Source organism: Oryza brachyantha, chromosome 3 (assembly GCF_000231095.2).
Source record: "Oryza brachyantha chromosome 3, ObraRS2, whole genome shotgun sequence".
In the NCBI taxonomy this organism is placed as follows: domain Eukaryota; kingdom Viridiplantae; phylum Streptophyta; class Magnoliopsida; order Poales; family Poaceae; genus Oryza; species Oryza brachyantha.
Genome location: NC_023165.2, coordinates 27,524,412 through 27,545,849, shown reverse-complemented (window position 1 = coordinate 27,545,849; position 21,438 = coordinate 27,524,412). Strand labels below are relative to the sequence as shown.

The window sequence follows — 21,438 nt, the reverse complement described above, 5'->3', positions numbered from 1 at the left end:
TGGAGCATCTCCTGCCGACCTGCGCGGCCTGTCCCCCCCCCCCCCCCCCCCCCCCCCCCCCCAACACACACACACACACACACACACGGCCGGCGGCGCGGGCCGGCGATGTAGGCTCCGTGTCGGCGTTGCGCTGCTCCAGGTATTCACGTACGCAGGTGGGCTGCTGGTTGGATTTTCATATTGCGTCAGACTCGCCAAGTCAAAAGCCCCCAACTTGCAGTTGTTTTTACTGCGGTCGCCGCTCCTGCGGTTTTCCGCCATCCCGGGGCGCGATGCCGTGGGCCGGCGAGGCGGCGACACGTTGTTTCGAGAAATCGATGCTGTGTATAAATGATTCTTCTGAGGTGACTAATAGAAAAGATCAAAAGACATTGATCTTGGAGTTCTTGGAGTGGGAGGTCGGGCTTCTGTTCCACCAATGGAGATGCGTCGCCTTCTTGTCTTGTTTGCTCTCCTCTCCGTCACCGCCGTCGTCCCGGTATTCTTCTGGCCCGACAAGAAGGGCAGTGCTAGTGACGTCATCGTCGTCGCGGCGCCTCCGTTCAATTCGTCCAACGTCACAGTTGTCTCCTGGAAACCAAGGTACGGTGGTGTTGAGATACTGGAGGAGGTAGTATTGCTATCAGTGTATAGCGTCTTCGATGTTTTGCTAAATTCTTGTGTGGTATTGTGCAGGATATTTCTTTACAAGGGCTTCCTTTCAGATGATGAATGTGACCACCTTGTCAAGCTGGTGTGAAATAAACATCATCTTGCTATTTATGATGTGATTTGTGTTCTTGAAATGATAAAGGGATTTAGTGGATAAGCGTGAAATGTTTCTACTTCCAGGGGAAGGAGAAGATGAAGAGATCAATGGTGGCCGACAATGAATCGGGAAAGAGTGTCATGAGCGAGGTGCGCACCAGCTCCGGCATGTTCTTGGACAAGAAACAGGTAGCACCTGGAAGAAATTCATGCTGTTTATATACGAGTTCCATGCTTCTGAATCGTTTGTAATTATCATATGTTTTCCTACTGAAGGACCCCGTCGTTAGCGGTATTGAGAAGAGAATTGCAGCTTGGACCCTGCTTCCAGAAGGTAAACCTCTTCAGGTGTTTAGTTTTTCTTTCAGTTATGACCATTGGTTAATGTCCGCTAACAAATTAAATTTTTGAACGCTACTTTGTCAGAGAATGCTGAGAACATTCAGATACTCCGATACGAGCACGGGCAAAAGTATGATCCTCATTTTGATTATTTTCATGACAAAGTCAATCAACTGCAAGGCGGTCACCGTTATGCAACGGTGTTGACATATCTATCAACTGTTGAGAAAGGAGGTGAAACTATCTTCCCAAATGCTGAGGTATCTGATTTAATGTTGGAGGCATTTGTTGTTTTAGCAATTAAGGCTCTGAATTGTAACACGGAATCCAAATCTGATGTAGGGATGGGAGTCTCAAGTTAAAGATGATTCTTTTTCGGACTGCGCAAAAAAGGGCTTGGCAGGTAATATTCGAAGAACTTAAGTGAGAATGCAACCCATGGGAAGAAATTAATCTAACAATGCCTGATTATGCAGTGAAAGCAGTGAAGGGTGATTCTGTGCTGTTCTTTAATCTTCAGGCTGATGGCACACCAGACCCACTTAGTCTCCATGGAAGCTGCCCGGTTATAGAGGGCGAGAAATGGTCTGCTCCAAAGTGGATTCATGTGCGGTCTTACGACAATGCATTGAAGCAAAGTGAAGAATGTTCTGATCTGAGTGAGAACTGCGCAGCCTGGGCTGCATCTGGTGAATGCGATAACAATGCGGTCTACATGATTGGCACAGAAGACTCACCAGGCCAGTGCCAAAAGAGCTGCAATGCTTGCAGTTTATAGAACATTTCACATTTGGTAGACTCACCCAGTCTAGTTGGTTTCATTTGACAAATTTGCAGATGGTGAACTTAGATGATTTTACAGTTTTGTTGGTGATTTTGGGTGAATTTGTGTTCCAAACTACCAATAGCCATTAGTTGGATATATTATGTTATTACTGCAAATGCTGAAGCAGTGTTATGTAATTCACTGTTATGCAGTTCAGAGTGTCATGCTGGCAGGCAAGTAAGCAACGACCTGTTCCCTCCTTTATTTTTTGTTGTCTTGCTTCACAGTGGATTTCAGAACAGAGACTGTGTCAGCTTGTCTCGATGATAACCAACTTGTTTGGCCCTTTCCACAATGTGGAAGCTACTTTGGGATCAGTATGCTCCTTCAAAGAAATTCAGACTCATTTCACCAGTGTAAGGGGGCAATTATTTGGCCTTCTTTAGGGAAAAGCAAACAGTATATTTGCAAATAATAAAATAATTTGTGAGTAAAGATTTTATATACGTATTCTTAGCGATCTAAAAGCTAACAGTGAAAACTAAAATATGATGAAAAAACCCTATAATATATTTCAATTTTAAGGTTGAAAATATAAATTTTAGCTTATAAGCATAAACACGAGCGAAAAGATGGGCTACGAGATAATATCTCCGCAATATTTGAGGCACTTCTTTTGCAAAATAATGTGAGATCAATCAATCAATCGGCTTCACACTAATACCATCCACACAGAGCAATCAATATTGCCAGCAGAGAAATATTTGAAATGAATGGAGTTCATTGAGTGTGCTTTAATGTCATTTTCAAAGGGGGACTTAACAGAGAATCAGAATCATTACAGATTTTGAGAAGGGAATTGCTCTGTTATCTCACCCTCAGTAAAAAGGATTGTGACACATCACCTGAAAGTAGAGTTTATTTCCTCAGGGTGCCTGCTCACTTTGGAGCTGTCTTTTGGACCTCACTTTGCCAGGGCAATCTCTCATGTGTCATTCCCCTCTCCTAGAGTTACTGAAAGATGATTATTTTTTTCCCCACATATCTTTCTATATGTGACCTGAATCATCTTCCAACAGGAATGTACTTGAGGGAGAACAGTGGCAGCCTTAAGGATCAGATAGCAATGCCTCCTCTAAAACTTTTCTTTTCTCACTGTCTTTTCTCCCCCATCCACAAGAACAAACGAGAAATTGAAAAGAAAAAGGGTAGAAAACAACATAACTCAAAAAGCAAAGTGCAAAAAAGAAAGCATGGTTCACTTGCCTTTGATTCTACTCTCACCTCCATTTAGGTCCTTCAAAAGCACAGCAGAATCAGCTAAAGCAAAAGAAACCCAGAACAAAACAAGAAGCAAGGATACCACAACAGCGACTGACACAAATCCTGCTTCTACTTGCCCACATTATAATATGCAGCCACATTGCAGCTGCAACACCACCACCCCCCATGAGCAGCAGAAGCTCGTAGAGCGGTAGCAGCAGCAGCAGCAGCAGCAAGTGAAGTGGCAGAAGAGAGATAGAGGAAGAAGAAGAAGAAGCAGAGAGTGAGAACCAAGAAGGCCACCAGGTTGCTACTATGAGACGGCCGGCCGGGTCATCGTCGGCGGCGGCCGTGGCATTGGCCATCTTGTTCGGGGTTCTTGTCTTGATGGCATTGCTCATGGACAGCGTCGAGAAACCGGCTGCGCCGGCGATCGTCGTCGGGAGGAGGATGCTGGCCGGAGCAGACGCAGGGCTGAGGACTCTGGAGGATTTCAAGACTGATGATCCTTTCCAAGACAGCAAGAGGAGGGTGCCTAATGGCCCTGATCCTATCCACAACAGGTGCCTACTTTACATTCTCTCTTCTGCATTGCATTGTACCAAACCATGGTTCATGTTTGGATTTGGCCTCTTTGTTCTCTCTTATCTTGATTTGTGCCTCCAACTTCTGTTCAAAATATTAGTGTGTCAAAGTGTCGGATGTCATATGCGTTTGAAAGAATCAGAAATGGAGTTTATTTTTTAAAAAAAGAAAGAAACAAAGAACAGAAGTTTCCATATTCATGTCCATGCATAGGTTTCTTGAAGTTTGGAGCTGCTGCCTAGTTTGGTTTGAGGTGTGGCCTTGTTATAGTGTTTTCAGTGGTTGACAAAATTGCTGCAGCTCTTCATCAAATTTAAAATAATGAACTTCTACTGCGTTGTTCTTGACCAGTAATCTGAAGTTCTCAGTTAAGAAGGCTAAACTGCATTGCATGTTTTTCTTCTATTCTTTTTTCTTTGTTTTCTTGCCAACTTGTGGTTAAGGAGATGTGAGCAATGTGCTGGTACCTACCAAAATATATCTGTGTTTTTCAAATTTGTTACCAAACTAACACTCCATAACACTACAAATCCTTTTTTTTTCTCGAAAACAAGTTGTAGATAGGACGGTGGAAAAGAGGATAAGGTGATTTGGTGCCAAAATTCTGTTTGAGCATAAAAGGTTAGAAGAATATATAAAAGATATGCCACGCATCCCTTTTCCTCCTTATGATCACAATCACATTCCCCTAGGATGATATGCAATTATTTGAGCAAAAGCAAGTAGATTAGTCCTAGTATTGATCCACAAATCATACTTGAAGTGATTACAGTGCATGCATATGTAGGTAATCAAACAAAGTACACCTGAAAGTCTAACGGTTCAGTGTAGGGTCGGTCACCTGAAATGCAAACTTGCAGGCAGTTTCAAATCCTTCCTTCCTTGGTCAAAAAAATTGATTTTGTTTTCCCTCCATGCATTCTGCAGGGGAACCGGCAAGTCAGGAAGATCTCCAGGCCGAGCGTAGCGGCACGCATCCCGAGGCACGGAAGGTTCCAATCCAAGGAGGCAAGGCATATTTGTGGAGGTGGTGCAATGCATTGCAATTTGCAAGAAGGAACAAACAAGAAGAGCATTATGGTGGGTCTGGTCTGGTGGATGTTGGGTGTAACTAGGGGGAGGTGGCCTATCTTCTCTAAGCACTGCTATTTAAGACAGTTTTAAGCATAAAAACTTTAGCTTTTTGCAAACAAAGGCTGTTCTAGTGGTGGGGGGGTTTCTGTAAAGAGAGCAGTGAGTATTAAGCTTCCCTCTCACAAAAAAAACAAGCAACAAAGATTCTTGGCAAAGGGATGTGGGCAAGAGCTCCCTTCTTTTTTGGCACTAGTAACTTTAGACATGTTAGTAGTACTTTGTTTTTGTTGTTTCAGGGCATTCATTCTTTTCCCTTGTCACTGTATCACTTACAACATCATATCATAAGTTTGCTACAGAGGAAACAGGTCAGGAAACAAAGGACCAGCAAAAAAAATTTAGCCTTTGGCTCTTATCTTCTGATGAGATGTTGATAATCAATTGCGGCTTGTGACCTTGTGTCCTAGCACCAACTGATTGATTTATGCTGTAAAAATTTCCTTGTGTCCTAGCACCAACTGACTAATTTATGCTGTAAAAAATTCAAACTCATTGGTTATGTTTTGTCTTGTTTCTGTCTTACTTACTGCACTTTTAACCCTAAAAAAACAAATTCTGCACACTGAACATGCCACAAACAAACAAAGAAGAAAGAAAAGAAAGAGGGAGGGCGAGGGAGAGGGAGGGAGAGGATAAAGACTAAAGAGAAAAGAAAGAAACACCAGCCAGGCAGCCAGGCAGAGCTGCAAGAATGCTTTTTTTTTTTTTGCTCTCCTTTTGTTTCCTCCCTCCATCTCTCCTCCCATTGTCCCTCACCTCTTTAACTTCTTTTGTTGTAAGCTAGTAGCTTTGAAGTTTGAACAGCTAAAGTGGCCTTGGTTGAGCTCCAAAGCAAGGACGGAGAGGGCTGTGGTAATAGCTGCTTCTGTGTCCAAAAGATGTGAACTTCTGAAGGACTAATCTATTCTTTTCTTGACCAGTCATCTTGTGTCCTGGAAGAACTGAGATATGTACAACATGGAGACCAGCAGTGTATGCAGCATGGACTGCTTTGTTCACTGGAAGAGATGCAGGCCTAAGTGGGGACAGAGATATTTCCTATTTATACATGAACCCACACAGATGCTCCAGGGTCCCAGCATAGACCCATTGCTTGTATTCTTCTGATCTCAAGCATAGTACTACTACTCTACTACAGTCTACAGAGACCAGAGTTGCATCAATGTACTCTTCAGTCTTCAGTATCACTTTCGTCTGTTTTAATCCCAGACAAAATAAGGAATACTTAAGATCATCCATGAGATCCATCTGATCTGGTGATCTAGAATAATTCTAACACTAATAAGCACCTTTAACAGGTTTAGTTAAGCAACAATTTCAGCAATAATATATACTAGTCCATCCATATTTTATGTATGACACCGTTGACTTTTAGGATTACGTTTGATCATTCGTCTTATTCAAAATTTATATCCAAAGATGCAAAATTATAATGCATACTTAAAGTTCCTATAATAATAAATCATATTATAACAAAATAATTAATAATTATATACTTTTTTTAAATAAGACGAATGGTCAAACGTGTACCTAAAAGTCACCGCCGTCGTATAAAAAAAATTATAGAGGGAGTGCTTGTTTGGACAATTCAAGAAGAGACAGAGATACACATCTTCACTCTAGTTTTCTAGATGCACTGAGACAGTGAGGCCCTATTGTTTTGCTATATTTTCATTCGTTGGTACAAACAGGAAAGTTTAGATGCGTTGGAATTTCAAGAACGCCATTGAGTGTAGTGTTCATCTACCTCTGAATGTTCAGAAAACTTTACCAGGCCTGGCAGGTGTACCCAAGCCAAGCCAGGATCTCGCGTGATCTTCTGGTTGGGCTCCTGGACCCCTGGTTCTTATGCCGAGCTGTTAGTCATCACAGCTTCTCGAGTTCTGCAAAGGTTTGATTTTTTTTTCTCTCTTGTAAAGTCTACTTGCAAATTACAATCACTGTATTGCCAATTGGCATATAGAATGCAACTTATAGAAGCCACTGTAATCTGAACCAAACTTGTGCTCAGCAGCTGACCAGTAGACTGCAATTCGGGATGATTTGTTTCATGGCCACTTATTTATTCCGACAACTTCGCATCCCACGGTTTGGAGAAAAGATGGGCCGGTTCAACGGCTCCAGAGACTTCGAGACAATGTTGGGCCTACGATCTGCTCCAGCCGGAACCGGCCCATCTCGCGGCCCAGCCCGTTCCACATCATTCACTCGCGCGCACGCTGGCACTTCACCCATCCGGAGGCCACGTCGTCGTCGTCCTCCCGCCCCCTCCCCGAAAGCTGCTGCTACTGTTCACTGCGCGCATTTACACCCACCACTTGCTCCCATTTACTGCCGTTCACCTGCCCCCCCTCTCCTTCTCCCTCGTCTCTCTCTCCCGGCCTCTATTTAAGCCGCCCGCAAGCGACGCCGGCCGCGCCTCAGCTCGCCGCAGATCGAACACGAGACGATCACGAGAGAGATCGAGTAGGGGAGGGGGCACGGGTGGTGGCAGCTAGCTAGCTGGAGACAATGGCGAAGCGGTGCGGCCTTGGCTCCGTTGCGACTTCTTCCCTAGTCCTGCTCTGCCTCGCCATGGCGCACGCCGCCGCCGCGGCCAGGGCCGTGCCCGGCGGCGGCGGCGGCGGTTCGACGACGACGGCATCCCTTCCGGCGGCTGCGGCTGCTGCTGACGCCAAGAACGGCGCCGGGGCGGGCGTGGCGGACAAGAAGAACCTCTTCGTGGGCGTCGGCGGCATGGGGGACCTCCCGGGCTTCCCGGCCGTGGGCGGCGGCTACGGCGGGGGGTTCGGCAACAACGGCGGCGCCGTCTTTAGCGGCATCACCGGCCCGCTCGGCGGCGTCGGGGGCGGCATGGGCAGCGTCGGCCCGCTCGGAGGAGGGTTCGGCGGCGGCGGCGGCGGCACCCCGTTCGGCGGTTTCGGGGGCGGCGGCGGCGTCCCGTTCGGTGGGTTCGGTGGCGGCGGCGTCACGCCTTGAGCCGTGTACGCGCCAGCACACGTACGCTGCATGCATGCATGCATGTATCGATCACGTGTAGTACGTAGTACGTAGTATTATCTTTTGCTTATGTGTGTGTCCAGGAGTGAGCAGTGAGGCTGAGTCTGTGTAAAAGTTTGGGTTTTGTGGCCTGATGATGGCATGGCAAGACGCTAGCTCTGAGTCGAGTTTGCTGGGAGCTTCCGGTTGTGTTACTCGTAGGTTTGTTAGAACGAGACGAGCAAGTAGGCTGTGTGTTGCGTGGTTACGTCCACGTGCATGAATCACTAGTTAATGGTATGATGAATAATGTCGTGCGTGTAAAATGTTCTCTAATGGAATGGCTACTTTGCATCTGTTTCATGGCACGATATTGATACTCTGATATATCCCCGGGGGGTAAATCTCTCTCCCTAACTTGTAACCTGAACAAAAGCCCGATGAAGATGCTTTTGCCCATATCTTTTCGATTCTGTTATAAATTTAATGTTGATTTTAGATTTTTTTTAATTACTTATGAGTTATTTGATATCATTTGTTTTAAGATCGATGGGTACACGTGCAAAAAATATTTCCTCTATAATTTTTTAACCGTTAATAAACTGTTTTGTTTATGCTTATGAAAAGAAAAAGAAATTGAAGTTATCTAGTTTGTATACTACATATACAGATATACTCGATCACAAGTGTACTTGGCACTACTCATTTGCACACGCATTCAAACCAGGTCCAAGTAACCCAATTCAATTAGACCCAAACCTGCCGTAAATAACGAGTACTCGACACATTAGTTACCCAGCAGCATATTGCAGTGTTCACTACAGCACTCACCCAGAGGAGTAGGGTCGAGATGGAGTGCATACTGGTACTCTCATGCAAGAGCTTGTACGTGGCGTGGCGTCGCTGTCCCGATCGATGAAACCAATCGCGGGTTCGCTTCGCAACGCTGGTTTGGGCATCGATCAGGTGGTAGTGTACTAGTAGTGGAGTAGTGGTGCGTGGAACGTGGTTGCTCCACTTGCTCCTGCTATAGCTAGTATAGGATAGAATTTATTCCTCGTTGTTCATGCATGGCCATGCTGCATCTGCGTGTGAATAATTTGCGACCGGCGATAGTTAAAAGAAATAAAATACTATCTCCGTTTCATAACGTAAGATGTTCGATTTTTTCTTGCAACGTTTGATCATTCGTCTTATTTAAAAATTTAGTACAAATATAAAAAAATAATATGGCGTGCTTAAAATCTTTTAATAATAAAGTAAGTCACAAATAAAATAAATGATATTTTTATATTTTTTAATAAAACAAATAGTCAAGAATTGCAAGCAAAAAAATCAAACATCTTATCTTACATTATAAAATAGGGAGAGTAAGTTTTATATTTACATTTAAAAAATAGTTTATTTATTTCAACTTAAGTCGATCACGAATTACTCCCTCCGGCCTATGGAAATCAATCTATTACGGAATATAACACATCCTATTGCTATAAATATAAACATACATTTGTCTAGATTTGTTATACTATGATATTTTTTATGGATGGAGGGAGTACTACTTAGCGGAATAATATCCATATGTCTTGACAATTACTTTCTCCACTCAAAAAAAATGAACATATTATAAGATATATTAAATCATTATAATAAGAATATATCACGTCCCGTAATAAAAAAAATTTCGACTGGTGGAGTATTGGAGTACTCATTGCTGCAGCCTTCTAGCAGCAACAGAGGAGTGATCGATCCTTGGACCTCGGATTTTGAAGGCGAGGCCGTCGTACGGAGATACGCTACAGTGTAGTCGCTTTCGAGGAGATCCCTGGCCCACGGCGCCAAGCCATGGCTCATCACCGGCCATCGATACAGCTGCATTGATGGATCCATATCCCATTCCCACCTCGAGATCCCATCCTATCCCATCACGGCCCGAGCTGGAGGGCCCACCTGTCTGTCCATCGAGCTGGTGTACTTCGAATTCGAGGATAGAGCAGTGGCTCCGGCTGATCTCAAGCCCCCCGCGTCTGGCACGGCGAGAGGCGCCATTTATGACTTGGCCGCACAGAGCAACACAGCACCACAGTGAGAGTGCAATCGCCAATCGCGAGGGAGAGAGTGCTAGCGCGGGGGTGGTGTGCTGTAAGATATGGAGCTGATTTGATTTTTCGGTTATTTAATAGTATTAAAGATATTAGAATTAACTAGTTGAAAATCTAATCTAAAAATATAAGAGGGTAAACTATTGTTTAAGAACTTCATGGTAAAACATATCGTTTGACAGTTTAAAAATATAAAAGTGTAAGTTTTAGGAAAAACTAATACTAATATCTTTTCATTTTTCTTATGCTTATAAGTCAATTGATTTTTTAAACCTTAAAATTTAAAGCAAATTTTGCAGGCTTTTTAATTGTATTTTAATTTATGTATTAACTTTTAGATTATTAAAAAACACATATATAAAAATTTTATTAATAAGTAACGTTTTATTTATAAATATATCGTTTACGTTCCGCTAAGAAAAAAAAACCAAAAAAAATGCAGGTATGCGAGCTGGTGAGCTGCAGCTCAGCAGCTGAACGTAGGCCGTAGTAAATTCGCGGCGGAACTTACGCGAAGAGAGAGAGAGAATGGTAAATGCGCTCACATCGGCCCCGGCGCGGCGGTGAGCGCGGATTGGCCGTGGCAGCGACGGATCCGTCGGGATCCATCAGGATTTCTCCCGGTGCCTGCGTCCCTCCCCTGCGGCCGCCTGCGTGCCTGCATGTGCCGAGGTATCCGCCATTGATGGAGGCTGCCTAGAACAGCCTCTGCGCCCTGCCTGTTCCGGGAGGCACCGAGCAATTCACGGCGCACACGCACTATCGCACTGCACTAGCTCAACTTTGGTAGGCCTTGATTGTATCCACTGCAGCACACCACCCAGGCACCAACTTTACTCTTTCCTGCTCCAAAACTTGGAAGTACAAAACAGCACTCTTTCCTGCTCCAAAACTTGGAAGTACAAAACAGCACAGCGACATACCACGTACTATTACACCAGAGGTTCAGGACGGAACTCTGCTTCCCTATGAGAAGCTGCTGAAAAAAAATTAGAAACGAGATTTTTTCTGTTGCGTTGTGTAACTTGTAGCATGTAAACAAGGAGGAAAGGCAGCATTCCGGTGGAGAAATTAAGTAAATCTAATCATCATCATATAATAATAATAGAACAGGGAGGTTAAGATCCAAGCTATACATACATAGCGTCCAAAAATACACGACACTTCAACCCACTGAACCGAGTCACCAACCAGCATTCAACACACACGACAGCGTAAACGCCCAGGCGCCGTAACCAGGCCAGAGATGCACACTAGAAAGAACCAAAGACCTCTCTCCTTTTCTTTTTCCCTTCTTGCCCCAAGCAAGCAGTACTGTAAGTGCAGTTGAATGTGTCAATTTCTGCCTACTTGCATTTGAATCCATGGCACACGGACAGGATTATGATAAGAATGAGCGCAATTATTATGCCAAGAACAATCAGCTTGATCTTCATGTTTTGCAGCCACATCTTTCTCCTTACCTGTGTTCCTGCCTGCCTGAAATCTTGAGCCTGCATATGCCAAAAGCAAAAGGATTAGATATAGCGTTATTTCAGACGTATCAAATTACATAATAATTTCATAAAATGTTTTATATGATGGAAATCTCAGCTTCATACTTTTAGTTACAATACCAAGTTGTCCTTTCTTAGAGCTTCTTAGAGCCCCAAAACCTTAGCAACATACATGTTAGCTAAAACCAATGCATGACTATTACAATAGCTCGTGTGATTTAGCCCAGATGGCAACAGTGCCAGAAACTTCAATGTGCAAACGCTGCTTTTAAATGCGAAGTCATCAACGTTAAAGTTTGTTTCATTCCTTTAACGACAATAAGCATCAATAATTCTATGTCAGAAAAGATCGTAAGCACTTCCCAGTAGAAACTATCAATAATTCTACCTTTAAAGTAAAAACTGATGCTGATTCATCACCATTTTTCACTGGCAAAAAATAATAATTAGAACAATTCTGTGTTCTTAAAAGGCAAAAACGCTAGGCCCACCTAATAATCACCAAAAGGAGCTAGTCTGCCACCCAAATAGCACCTTGATGAACACTGGAATTAATAGGTAAGACATTCCGCTGATGGAACTATGCATCACAGGCATTACAGGAGGAAATCATATTCATGCCACTGTTATAGTCCAAGCATGGCAAATAAGTGGTTTCATCCAACAGAGACACCCCTAGTGGCTAGTGCCATGACTGGTGTCTTTAGATGCTCAACCATACAAAGAGCGTCTGCCCAAGTAGTCACCACCAGTATGCTAGTGAAGTAGTGACTGGCCAACAATGGCCAACAATGAAATGCAGACCCCTAACATTCAAAGTATTTAGAAATATGTGGCATCTAGTAAGGAAATCAATTGCAAAGTGGGTCTATACTCTCTAAATAATAGTATTATGTGAGTAGCATTAACAATAAAAGCAACAGAAGTGAAATAACAGCTACGGTGCAGGCTGAAGGAGGACCTGTGAACGCAGATTCTCAGTTTTGTCAACAAGCAGTTCGATTTTCTCTCCACGATCAAGAACCTGCATTCAAAAGGAAAAAAAAGTCAAGATCAGAAACATTGTTCAAAGGAATTTTAGGGTGTACAAAATGTAGAGGTAATCAGTAATCCACGGAAACAAATAAAACAATGTACCTTCTCAATATTTTCCATCATAACACCTTTAACTTCTGAGACTTGTGCCTTCACTTTAGCAAGCTTACTAATCTCGTCAGGATGATCCGCACAGTACTGCATGTGTTCTTTAAGTTTCGATCTACAAATAGTGAATATGAGAAGTATTACTCAAAGGAACCACAATATCTTTATCAAGCCTCCCCCTGGCAACTATACATACCCAAAATCTCGGTTGAGGCTGTTCGTTGCAGCAGTAGCAGCTTTCCCTCCACCATATCTTTTTGTGAAGTCATCCTTAACCCTATCCAAGAATGCAATGGGAACCTGCCGTCCTACTGATTCAACAGCTACAACACAGTATGCTGAAAAAGTGTGGTGTTAGCAAATCAATGTCATAGGCTTTTAGTTAGAGATGGGAGAAAACATATAATGGGTGTTCTCAGATGAGGTTTTAACAAAAGAGGATCCAGTTTTTAAGAAATGTGCTAATGGTGCCAATTTTGTGAAGTGGAGAGTATGTGAAAATAAAAAAGAGCATCTGCTTGATATATTTCCCCTACTTCCTGTTTCGAAAGTTTTTCAAGCACTAATTCAGCAATAAATGGCAATGTGATACCTTACAATTAATACAAACCCTTTTAAATATCACAGGATACTGGAATTTCTAGCGTTTTAATCACCACGGAAACAGCATCTCTCATTTTAACCAAAAAATTGATAATAGTTTCCCTGTTCTATTGCTACCACGGGCCTTATGCAATCGATTGTATCGCAATAAGATATTCAGCTATGGAGAGTGAACTTTAAATTTACACGGTAACATAACAAGGCAACAATCAAATTCGATAACCACACCATCTAAAATGCATAAATATGAGCTGAAAATTGACAGACACAGCATGCAAAGCTCAACAACAGCTCTGTCTACTAAAAATAGCATGTGTGTCTAGAGGGGGCGCCATTGACTTACTACTCTTTTACTAGTATAGTGCTGACATCGGCTACCGCGCTTTGCAGACAGTAGAGGCAGACCGATAATCCCAGTTCTTACACCATCTCCCAGTACATATCTCGTAAAATAGAGGGCAGGGTCTAAAAATGAGGATAAGAGTGAAGAAAGTAATGGATTGTCCTATCCACTTCGACACGACGGAAGTATAAAAGGCCCTGATCCTAATCAACACCTGCATCTAACCAAACCAAAAAGTGAACAAATGCAAAACTGGGAGCAAATTTCTAATTTCTCGCACCAACTCCAGAGCGCATCACGATCTCAACTAACGCCCCGATCAACGATGCTAATCAAAACGAAAACGACCTAGTCGCGTCTCCAACGAACCAGAGGGATCTACACCTACCATCCAAAATCGAGCACGCGACGTATCAGATCCACGCAGATCGGACGGACTCCGCAGGGAATCGATCGGGGATAGGAAGCAAGTGATCGGTCGGGATGGGCGGGGGCTGGGAGGGGGAACTCACTGAAGCCGTCCTCCACGAGGTAGTTGAACGTGTGGCCGTCGCAGGTGTAGGTGAACTTGTTGTTGCTCGCCGGGAGCTTCATGAGGCACTGGGAGGCGATGGTGGTGAAGTTGCCGGTGAACTCCGTGTACTCGGCCAGGATGACCGTGCCGCGGGCCACGAACGCGTAGATCAGCGACTGCTGCCCCATGGCCCCCCCTCTCCGCTCTCCCCTCGCTCGCCTGCTGATACGACCTCGCCGCCGGTGACGTGCTCCTCGCCGCCGGGGTAAGGGAGCGAAGCCTAGGGCTAGATCTCGGCGAGGTAGGCGAAGAAGGTAGGAGGGGGAGGGGGAAAGGTCGGTTTCGCTTTGGGGAGTGGGAGGGGGAATGATGGGGGTGGAAATGGAAAAGAAATCAAATTTGGTTGGTGGAGTTTTGCAGAAAGGCCCTTTGGTTTTCTTGCTATTTAGGTACGCACCCCTCGCCGCCACCTGTTTTTCTTTGTGGTTAAGCGATTGCCATTAGCAGATTAGCTGGCATTTTGGACCGGTCTTATTTCAAGTTTGTTTATATTGACCTTTGCGCCTAATACTCTCATCTTCTCATCTGTGCTTGTGTTTATAAGCTATTAAAATTTAATTTTAGAAATTAATTTTGAATTTAATTCTGGGATTTTTATCATAATATATTTATATTTTTCATTCTTTATGTAAGATAACTAATAACATGTATATAAAAATTTTATTTATAAATTATTTTTAATTTAGTAATAAGCCATTTAATTTCAATGAAACAAAAGGTATGCAAGTATATTTTTCTTCATGATTTATGGTTTAATACGAAAATCAACGGTAGGTTACAGCTGCATCATGAATGTGTGTTAATCAAACTAGTTAATGAGGCATGCTAATGACAACCTTGAAAAGGATAGACACAAATATTTCGTGTTCGTTATTTCATTTTTAGCCACTTGGTCGTTATTTATGACTAGTGCTCACATCCACAAAATTTTCTTTTGCTACGGTCAATGCTCTGGAAAGTACATTATGCCTGTGATCTCTCTTGTGACCACGGTGGGAACCAGAAAAGCTGGTTTGATAATAACAACATAGGTAAATAGTAGCAGCTGACCAAGATGAGATGTTTGATTTGATGGTCTTTGGTGCTTGATTGGTGCGTGATACCTTCGTCCTAAAATAACTTTATTTTTTTCATTTCTGTGTTTAGTGTTTAACTATTATCTTATTTAAAAAATTTCTAGAAAAAATTAAATAAATTAGTCACGCACAAAATACTGTTCATGCTTTATCATGCCGTAATAATAAAAATATTAGTCACAAAGAATTCAAATAAAACAAAAGATCAACATTATATAAAAAACTGAAAATGAACGTATTTAGGGATGAAGAAGCATATTTTTCGGCTTGTGGCCGTACAACAATCTATTTAGTTCATTTGTAGCGGTACTATAATTTTTTGGCAATAACTGAGTATGTAGGTTTGGTTGTCACTTACACTCCTGAGATATATTGATCATATATACGTCCTACTCACTACACCGAGTTGTGTGCTTCAGTTAATATTTTTGTGCTATCACCAATGTTGTGTTGATTCTCTATTTTATATATCCATGTTGTCTTTGATTTTCTACAAGGACATATGGCTACTGTATTTTATGTTGCAATAATAATAGGCATTTATATATGTGTTGTTTTCACATGTATTGTGCAAATGAGCTTGTGGCGCAACAATTTCACCGATACATTTAAGGGTGTGTCAAGAAAGGGTGAGGCATTTTAGACTCAAGATGTTGAAACGACCTACAATAAGACTATCCCGAATAAAAAGGAATAGGGATGCTGATTCCTTAAAGGGAGCATTGGCACACGACAACAAATAAGGTCACCTTGTTCTATGGGTACTACTATTAACTTAGGGATACATATGCTAGTGGTAAGAGTGATTATCGGTTGATGGATGGTGCTATGGAACTATATAAGAGTTAAAGCAATGGAAAAACTTTTTGGTTTGTGCATTTGGTGGAGGTTTGTTTGTGATTCTCCAAAATGGAATGTCCGTGTTACAAATGATGACAAGGGGCCAAGGAATCAATCCTGACTTAAACAGGAATGTTGTACCAACACCACAAGAGTGGTCCATTGGAGGAGTTAAAAGGACCAAGAAAACTAAGAGAGTCTTAGCTGAGATTGCACAAGCCATCGTAGAGCCTGCAGAACGACTGAACACTCTAGTGGAAGCAAAAGCAGCTCAGAAAGAGAAAAAGAAGGAAATGAAAGAATTTTAGGACAAACTTGCAACTAAATGGTCGAAGTCATATACAACTAAAGTTGGTTGTTGAGAGGAAGCAGGCCTAATCTCAGAGAGACTAGAACAAGTCAATGAATACCTTCACTCATATGTTTTAGGTCGACACTTTCAAGATGGAGTCTTAGGCTAAAAAAGCACACATCAGGGTGTTTCACACCTCTCAAATCAACTCCGAAGAGATGGTGACATCCCACAAGTGCAAATCAACTCCGAAGAGATGGTGACATCCCACGTGCTACTTGGAAGTGGTTAGGAATAGTCATACTAATGGACATGTTACAAGTGTAGTTGTGAGTGACATGGTTGAATACTTCGTAAAATTTATTGTTGTTTGTTTTTTTGGTGAGAGATACATGTTCATGATAGGATAGTACTGTATTTTGTAATTTGGCCCGTAATATGTACTGGATGGCATTTTCATGTGGCAACCATTCAAATTAAGTTAACACCGCAATATATATTTGAGATATGATGATATGGTCCTCCTGTGCAATATGAGACATGTGACTTATATCTATTTAATGTCCCGTGTAGCTTGAGATATTTATATGTCGTATGTCTATATATTTGGTACTAGGTTGCTAGATAAGGTATTGCTTCTGTCAACATAGTATTGCTTCTGTCACTATGTTGGTTTCCAATATGAATCTATTAGAAATTAAAAACCATAAATAAAAAAAAATAAGGCAGAAAAATAATCAAATGAGATTGTGTGGCGTTCATATGTGCTACTACTATGTTTGGTGTTTAAAGTGTGTTTGTTTATAAAGAAAGACCGATAAGAAAAAAAATTTGGTGTTTAAAGTGTGTTTGTTTATAGAGAGACCGATAAGAAAAAAAAGTTAGCCATGATAGTATGGAATATAGGAGCACTAGATTTTAATATGTTTACATATGTTAAAACAGATTTACTGAAAATATAATCAAATAACATATACAAACCATATGTGTTCAGAACAATCATAAAAAATATGTTTACTTTTACCTCGCCACCTATATCTGTAATGTTACTTGAAATCAACGAAACAAGCAAACAAGCCACAAAATCTCAGGTATACCCTGAAATCAACGAAACAAACCACAAAATCTCAGGTATACCCTAAAAGATTTAGTCCTGAGAATATTTTCACGTCTTGCTTGATCACTATGATCACTAAGCTTTTCTTTTATGCTCACAGGTATGGACATTTACGGACGCGAGTGTTACAAGTGACCAGCTGTGTTGTGCAATTTCTTCGATAGTTTTAATGACGATTTCCTCCATGTTCATATCACGATAAACCACCCCGTTAAACGTGGACCAGACATTGACAGAAGAAATCGACCAGTATAGCAAAAAGCGAGGCCAGAAACAAATTATGGCTCGGGCAAAAGCGATATGAGCAACATGAGATATAGACTTTATATTCTGTACTCAGTAATTTTAGAAAAGTGACTTGAGATAAAACAAACATTCTTCTGTGAATGAAACACAATATCATTCACCCATGTCGATCTAAATACTAATCGCATCCTGTATCCGAAAATGAATGACATTAGTCAAGTGAATAGGACAAACAAACCTTTCAGTGAAGTAAAATACACATGCCAGCACAAATTGAAAGTTGTCCTACCCCTAGTGCAAAAATTAATCTTCAAGAGAGAAAAGTAACACTGAAGAAATGACTTTCACAGCTAAATGACTTGATATCAGCATGTCTAATAAATTTAAACTAATACAGTTTATTTTGTTGCCATTGCAGGCTCTCCAAAACAGACTGACTTGACGAAACTGATATAAATGACTTACGCGTAGCTCCACAACCAGAGATATAAATGACTTACGCGTAGCTCCACAACCAGAGTATAGATTATTGTCTGACTGGACGAATCGGATGTCAGACTTCTTGTATGCTGTTAAACTAAATTGCGAAATTTTAGTGATAGAGTATAGTCTCGCCAATTGCAAAATTTTAAAACATATCAAATCTCATAAATTTACTGATGAACAATGAAACGTTGAACTAAAGAAGTTTGGAATTATGTGATTATTTTGTAACTCAGGTTCTGAGGTTTTGACATGTGTATGTGTTTTTTTCCTTGCAATCCTCCCGGAAATGTTTTGTTACCTTTGTTCTGAGGTACTCCCATTTATTGTTCTGTTTTGAGATAGTCCTAACAATTTGTAGGTTCGGTCATATAATTTTGAAGTTTAGTTTGACCACTGTAGAGTACCTTCTTAGATATTGTTATGTGCCTCTAGATAATAAAGGTTACCATCCGTTTGTAAATTTAGTAATTTAGTTTAATATCTTGCACCGATAGAATAAACCAGAGGCAAAGCCAAGGCCAGTTGACACTTATTACAATCTACAGTCCAAGTCTTTTCTAATCAAAATGATTATGTCTAGGTCCTGAAAGTGGAGAGAACTTTATTCAGAAACTCTCTTTCTAATCAAAATGATTATGTCTAGGCTATGGAAATGGGGAGAGCTTCATTGAGTAACTCTGGCATACAACGTATACATACATTTTATCAGGGCATAACAAAGTCATAAAAATGGGTCTGAATGCTACTAATGACTGATCACACACAGTGGCGGGCACAGGATTTAGAGGTTGGGATTCAAAATGTTAATGATTAATAAAAAAAATTATATCCAAAATCTCAATAATTGACTTGTATAACATCAACCATTTAGTGATGTTACGATATATTATATCTAACACAAATTGAGGCCAGGGTCATATTTTACTGAATCGGTATAGAGATTGAATTTACGCAATAAAACAACAGCAAAGGGTTTCAGAAAACGCACTGGATGAAGCATACCTGCAGCGGACAATTACGGCAACAGGCTTCAAGGCTTTTGGTTCATTCCTCTGGCTCTTCTTGTACTTTAAAACCTAAAACACATGAGATCAAATGCAACACTCATCAGTAACAGGTAGTGGCAATTGACAAGGACCCAAAATACTGCTTTGCATGATGAGCTCATAGCTTGAAGCTGAGACAAAACTTATATCCACTGATACTTTGATCAGCATATTAAAATCGAAATATCCTAAATAACTAACCATACTCTATGTGATGATTGTATTAGTTTAATATAATTGTGTTAATAAAACAAATTCTTTTATCGAAAATAATCTATGTCAAATGTTCCTAAAATAGATTGGCAGTGCAAAATTTGAGAACGAGAAACCAAAATACATGCTAACCTAATGAATTATAACTTAAAACTAGGACTATCGCTCCTTTTCCTATTCTCTTCAAACAATAGGAGGACAGAATGTAGCGATCAGTGAAGAGCTTGCTGCCCTCACACGCACAAGCAATTCATCAAACACCTGGTACCTACACGCTACACCACCACAGATCAAACAAGATTGCAAGAACCAAACAGGAACGTGAAATCCATAGCCTAGTACTCGTAGACCATAAACATGTTCATACAAGGCAGTGTGACCTTAGGAAGAACCTGAGCTCCATGTCGGCACCGTGGAAGGGGAGCACGAGGGCAGTGGAGCCTCGGAGACCACCGCCTCGCACAGTCGCACCACCACCGCCCCGCACCACCGTAGGCCCGCAGACCTCGCCTCCTCGGAAGCTCATTGTCGTCAGCCGTCGGGACGCCGGGACGGGATTCGGGGTTTCGGCACCCGGCGCCGCCATCGGGAACTCGGGATTCGGTGCCACGGCGCCGTCGGCCGGTCGGCGGCTCCACGCGACCTCGCCCTCTCGGACGGACGTCGACCTCGGCGACTAACGGGCTGAGGGCTGAGGCTCGCCTGCTCGCTGCTCGGTAGCTCGGTCGGCGCGGCGTCCCACTCGGCTCGTCGGCCACTCCTCGCCTCCTTGCCTCCGCGGGGCAGCAGCGTCGCGCCTGCCCGCGCACCCGCCCGCCCGCCGCCGGCCTCCCTCCTCGCCTGCTCAAGCCAAGTCTAACAGGCAGCCGCCGCCCCTGCCCCCAACAGGCAAACACTCATTAGGGTTAGCAATATAGGGCCGTGGGCCTCAATTAGTTGGTATGAAATGGGCCAAAAATAAAAAAATGGCACAATAAGCCTATTTTTGTTCTATTTGTGCTGAAATGTGTTTTTCCTTTTATTCTATTGAACTAGAAAAATTGCCCGTAGAGATAATTTTAATTATACATAACTTGGAACGATCTCCTTGTCGCTTACTAAATTTTATGTGATATTGTTTTATAGATAGTAGGGTATTAAGCATGGACATAACTTCAACATTTAAAGTCATGCTAGTTTTGATGCGCACATTAAATTATCAGAAAGTGTGTATACTAGTAATGGGGATGCAAGAAAGAATGATGAGTCTACAAACAAATAAGGAACAACAAACACATGGACATTGAACAAAACTGAATCAAACCTTTTGATGATAAAAAAAGAACCGAATCAAACAATTTCCTTATGGTTGCCCATGTCCTCGTCCGCAAACTAGCTGGATGCCCACCCTGGACAAGTGACACAATGGTGTCCGGCCTTTTCGCTATCTTCCTTACAGGATTCCCTGAACAAAGCAAACATCAAACCGAACTCCACACACATGAACAACCGAAGGCAGTGAGATGCAGAGAAGGCTGGGGAGAAGACACGGACCTCGCCGTGGCCGCGGAACCAGTCCGGGTGGCGGGTACAACCCGGCGTTGATGGACGTAGCGCAGGCGCGCCGCCAAGGACGCGCGCGCGCACGTTCGGCACGCCGTCCTCCGACGTGAAGGTCTGACCGGGCGCGTCGGAGGTCGGACTCTGGCGCGGGGTCCGCCATGAGACGCCGGAGGCGACGGGTTCCTCGCGCTGGCACTTGTGGAGGTCGGGGAGGCAGGAGGCTACGCACGGAGAGGTCGGAGTCGGGGAGCACGGGGAGGGAGAGGGGCGGGTCGCGGAGGAAGGCGAGGAGGCGGAGGAGCGCAGACTTGAGCTGCCACTCGTCGACGGGCGGACGGAGAGGTCGGCGCGGACGCGCTTGGATCATGGTTGACAGACGCGTCGTGTGGGACCCACGGACAAGTTTTGGGCGAATCATTATCCGTTTTTTATAGCTGCGTTTATATTTCAAAATTTTTTGGAACAAATATTATGTTAAACGTTAAACAAATTTGACTAAATTC

The 21,438-nt window shown here is 42.7% G+C and overlaps 5 protein-coding genes across 5 annotated transcripts; 3 read left to right on the top strand and 2 right to left on the bottom strand.

Moving 5' to 3' along the window:
* Positions 1-118: 118 nt before the first annotated feature.
* Positions 119-2,122, top strand: LOC102717418 (probable prolyl 4-hydroxylase 4). The gene is made up of 7 exons (XM_006650686.3): positions 119-585; positions 679-736; positions 835-939; positions 1,027-1,084; positions 1,177-1,352; positions 1,435-1,495; positions 1,569-2,122. The coding sequence occupies exons 1-7, from the start codon at positions 422-424 to the stop codon at positions 1,868-1,870; spliced, it is 924 nt and encodes a 307-aa protein (XP_006650749.1). The 5' UTR covers positions 119-421; the 3' UTR covers positions 1,871-2,122.
* Positions 2,123-3,266: 1,144 nt separating this feature from the next.
* LOC102717141 (CLAVATA3/ESR (CLE)-related protein 25-like) lies at positions 3,267-5,306 on the top strand. The gene is made up of 2 exons (XM_006650685.3): positions 3,267-3,684; positions 4,634-5,306. The coding sequence occupies exons 1-2, from the start codon at positions 3,437-3,439 to the stop codon at positions 4,671-4,673; spliced, it is 288 nt and encodes a 95-aa protein (XP_006650748.1). The 5' UTR covers positions 3,267-3,436; the 3' UTR covers positions 4,674-5,306.
* A 1,965-nt stretch (positions 5,307-7,271) lies between these two features.
* On the top strand, positions 7,272-8,175 carry LOC121053938 (glycine-rich cell wall structural protein 1.0-like). The gene has a single exon (XM_040522587.1). The coding sequence runs from the start codon at positions 7,352-7,354 to the stop codon at positions 7,817-7,819; it is 468 nt and encodes a 155-aa protein (XP_040378521.1). The 5' UTR covers positions 7,272-7,351; the 3' UTR covers positions 7,820-8,175.
* A 2,807-nt stretch (positions 8,176-10,982) lies between these two features.
* On the bottom strand, positions 10,983-14,404 carry LOC102716857 (vesicle-associated membrane protein 721-like). The gene is made up of 5 exons (XM_006650684.3): positions 14,016-14,404; positions 12,754-12,895; positions 12,552-12,672; positions 12,376-12,438; positions 10,983-11,411 (listed from the first exon to the last, which is right to left on the bottom strand). Exons 1-5 carry the CDS (start codon positions 14,203-14,205, stop codon positions 11,265-11,267), a joined length of 663 nt encoding a protein of 220 aa, XP_006650747.1. The 5' UTR covers positions 14,206-14,404; the 3' UTR covers positions 10,983-11,264.
* A 2,912-nt stretch (positions 14,405-17,316) lies between these two features.
* Positions 17,317-20,749, bottom strand: LOC102716666. Its single transcript, XM_040521821.1, has 5 exons — positions 20,729-20,749; positions 19,774-20,268; positions 19,137-19,210; positions 18,149-18,225; positions 17,317-17,837 (listed from the first exon to the last, which is right to left on the bottom strand). Exons 1-5 carry the CDS (start codon positions 20,747-20,749, stop codon positions 17,827-17,829), a joined length of 678 nt encoding a protein of 225 aa, XP_040377755.1. The 3' UTR covers positions 17,317-17,826.
* Between the last annotated feature and the right edge of the window lie 689 nt (positions 20,750-21,438).

Excerpts from the sequence above, each read along its gene's own strand:
- LOC102717418 (XM_006650686.3), top strand. The coding sequence starts at position 422 with ATGGAGATGCGTCGCCTTCTTGTCTTGTTTGCTCTCCTCTCCGTCACC. Across the intron at positions 940-1,026 it reads TGTTCTTGGACAAGAAACAG|GACCCCGTCGTTAGCGGTAT; the intron begins GTAGCACCTGGA and ends TTCCTACTGAAG. Across the intron at positions 1,496-1,568 it reads CGCAAAAAAGGGCTTGGCAG|TGAAAGCAGTGAAGGGTGAT; the intron begins GTAATATTCGAA and ends CTGATTATGCAG.
- LOC102717141 (XM_006650685.3), top strand. The coding sequence starts at position 3,437 with ATGAGACGGCCGGCCGGGTCATCGTCGGCGGCGGCCGTGGCATTGGCC. Across the intron at positions 3,685-4,633 it reads CCTGATCCTATCCACAACAG|GGGAACCGGCAAGTCAGGAA; the intron begins GTGCCTACTTTA and ends TGCATTCTGCAG.
- LOC121053938 (XM_040522587.1), top strand. The coding sequence starts at position 7,352 with ATGGCGAAGCGGTGCGGCCTTGGCTCCGTTGCGACTTCTTCCCTAGTC.
- LOC102716857 (XM_006650684.3), bottom strand. The coding sequence starts at position 14,205 with ATGGGGCAGCAGTCGCTGATCTACGCGTTCGTGGCCCGCGGCACGGTC. Across the intron at positions 12,896-14,015 it reads CCTCGTGGAGGACGGCTTCA|CATACTGTGTTGTAGCTGTT; the intron begins GTGAGTTCCCCC and ends ACACTTTTTCAG. Across the intron at positions 12,673-12,753 it reads AGCCTCAACCGAGATTTTGG|ATCGAAACTTAAAGAACACA; the intron begins GTATGTATAGTT and ends CACTATTTGTAG.
- LOC102716666 (XM_040521821.1), bottom strand. The coding sequence starts at position 20,749 with ATGGGCAACCATAAGGAAATT. Across the intron at positions 19,211-19,773 it reads GAGCTCAGGTTCTTCCTAAG|GTTTTAAAGTACAAGAAGAG; the intron begins GTCACACTGCCT and ends CATGTGTTTTAG. Across the intron at positions 18,226-19,136 it reads GCCGTAATTGTCCGCTGCAG|TTTAACAGCATACAAGAAGT; the intron begins GTATGCTTCATC and ends TTCGCAATTTAG.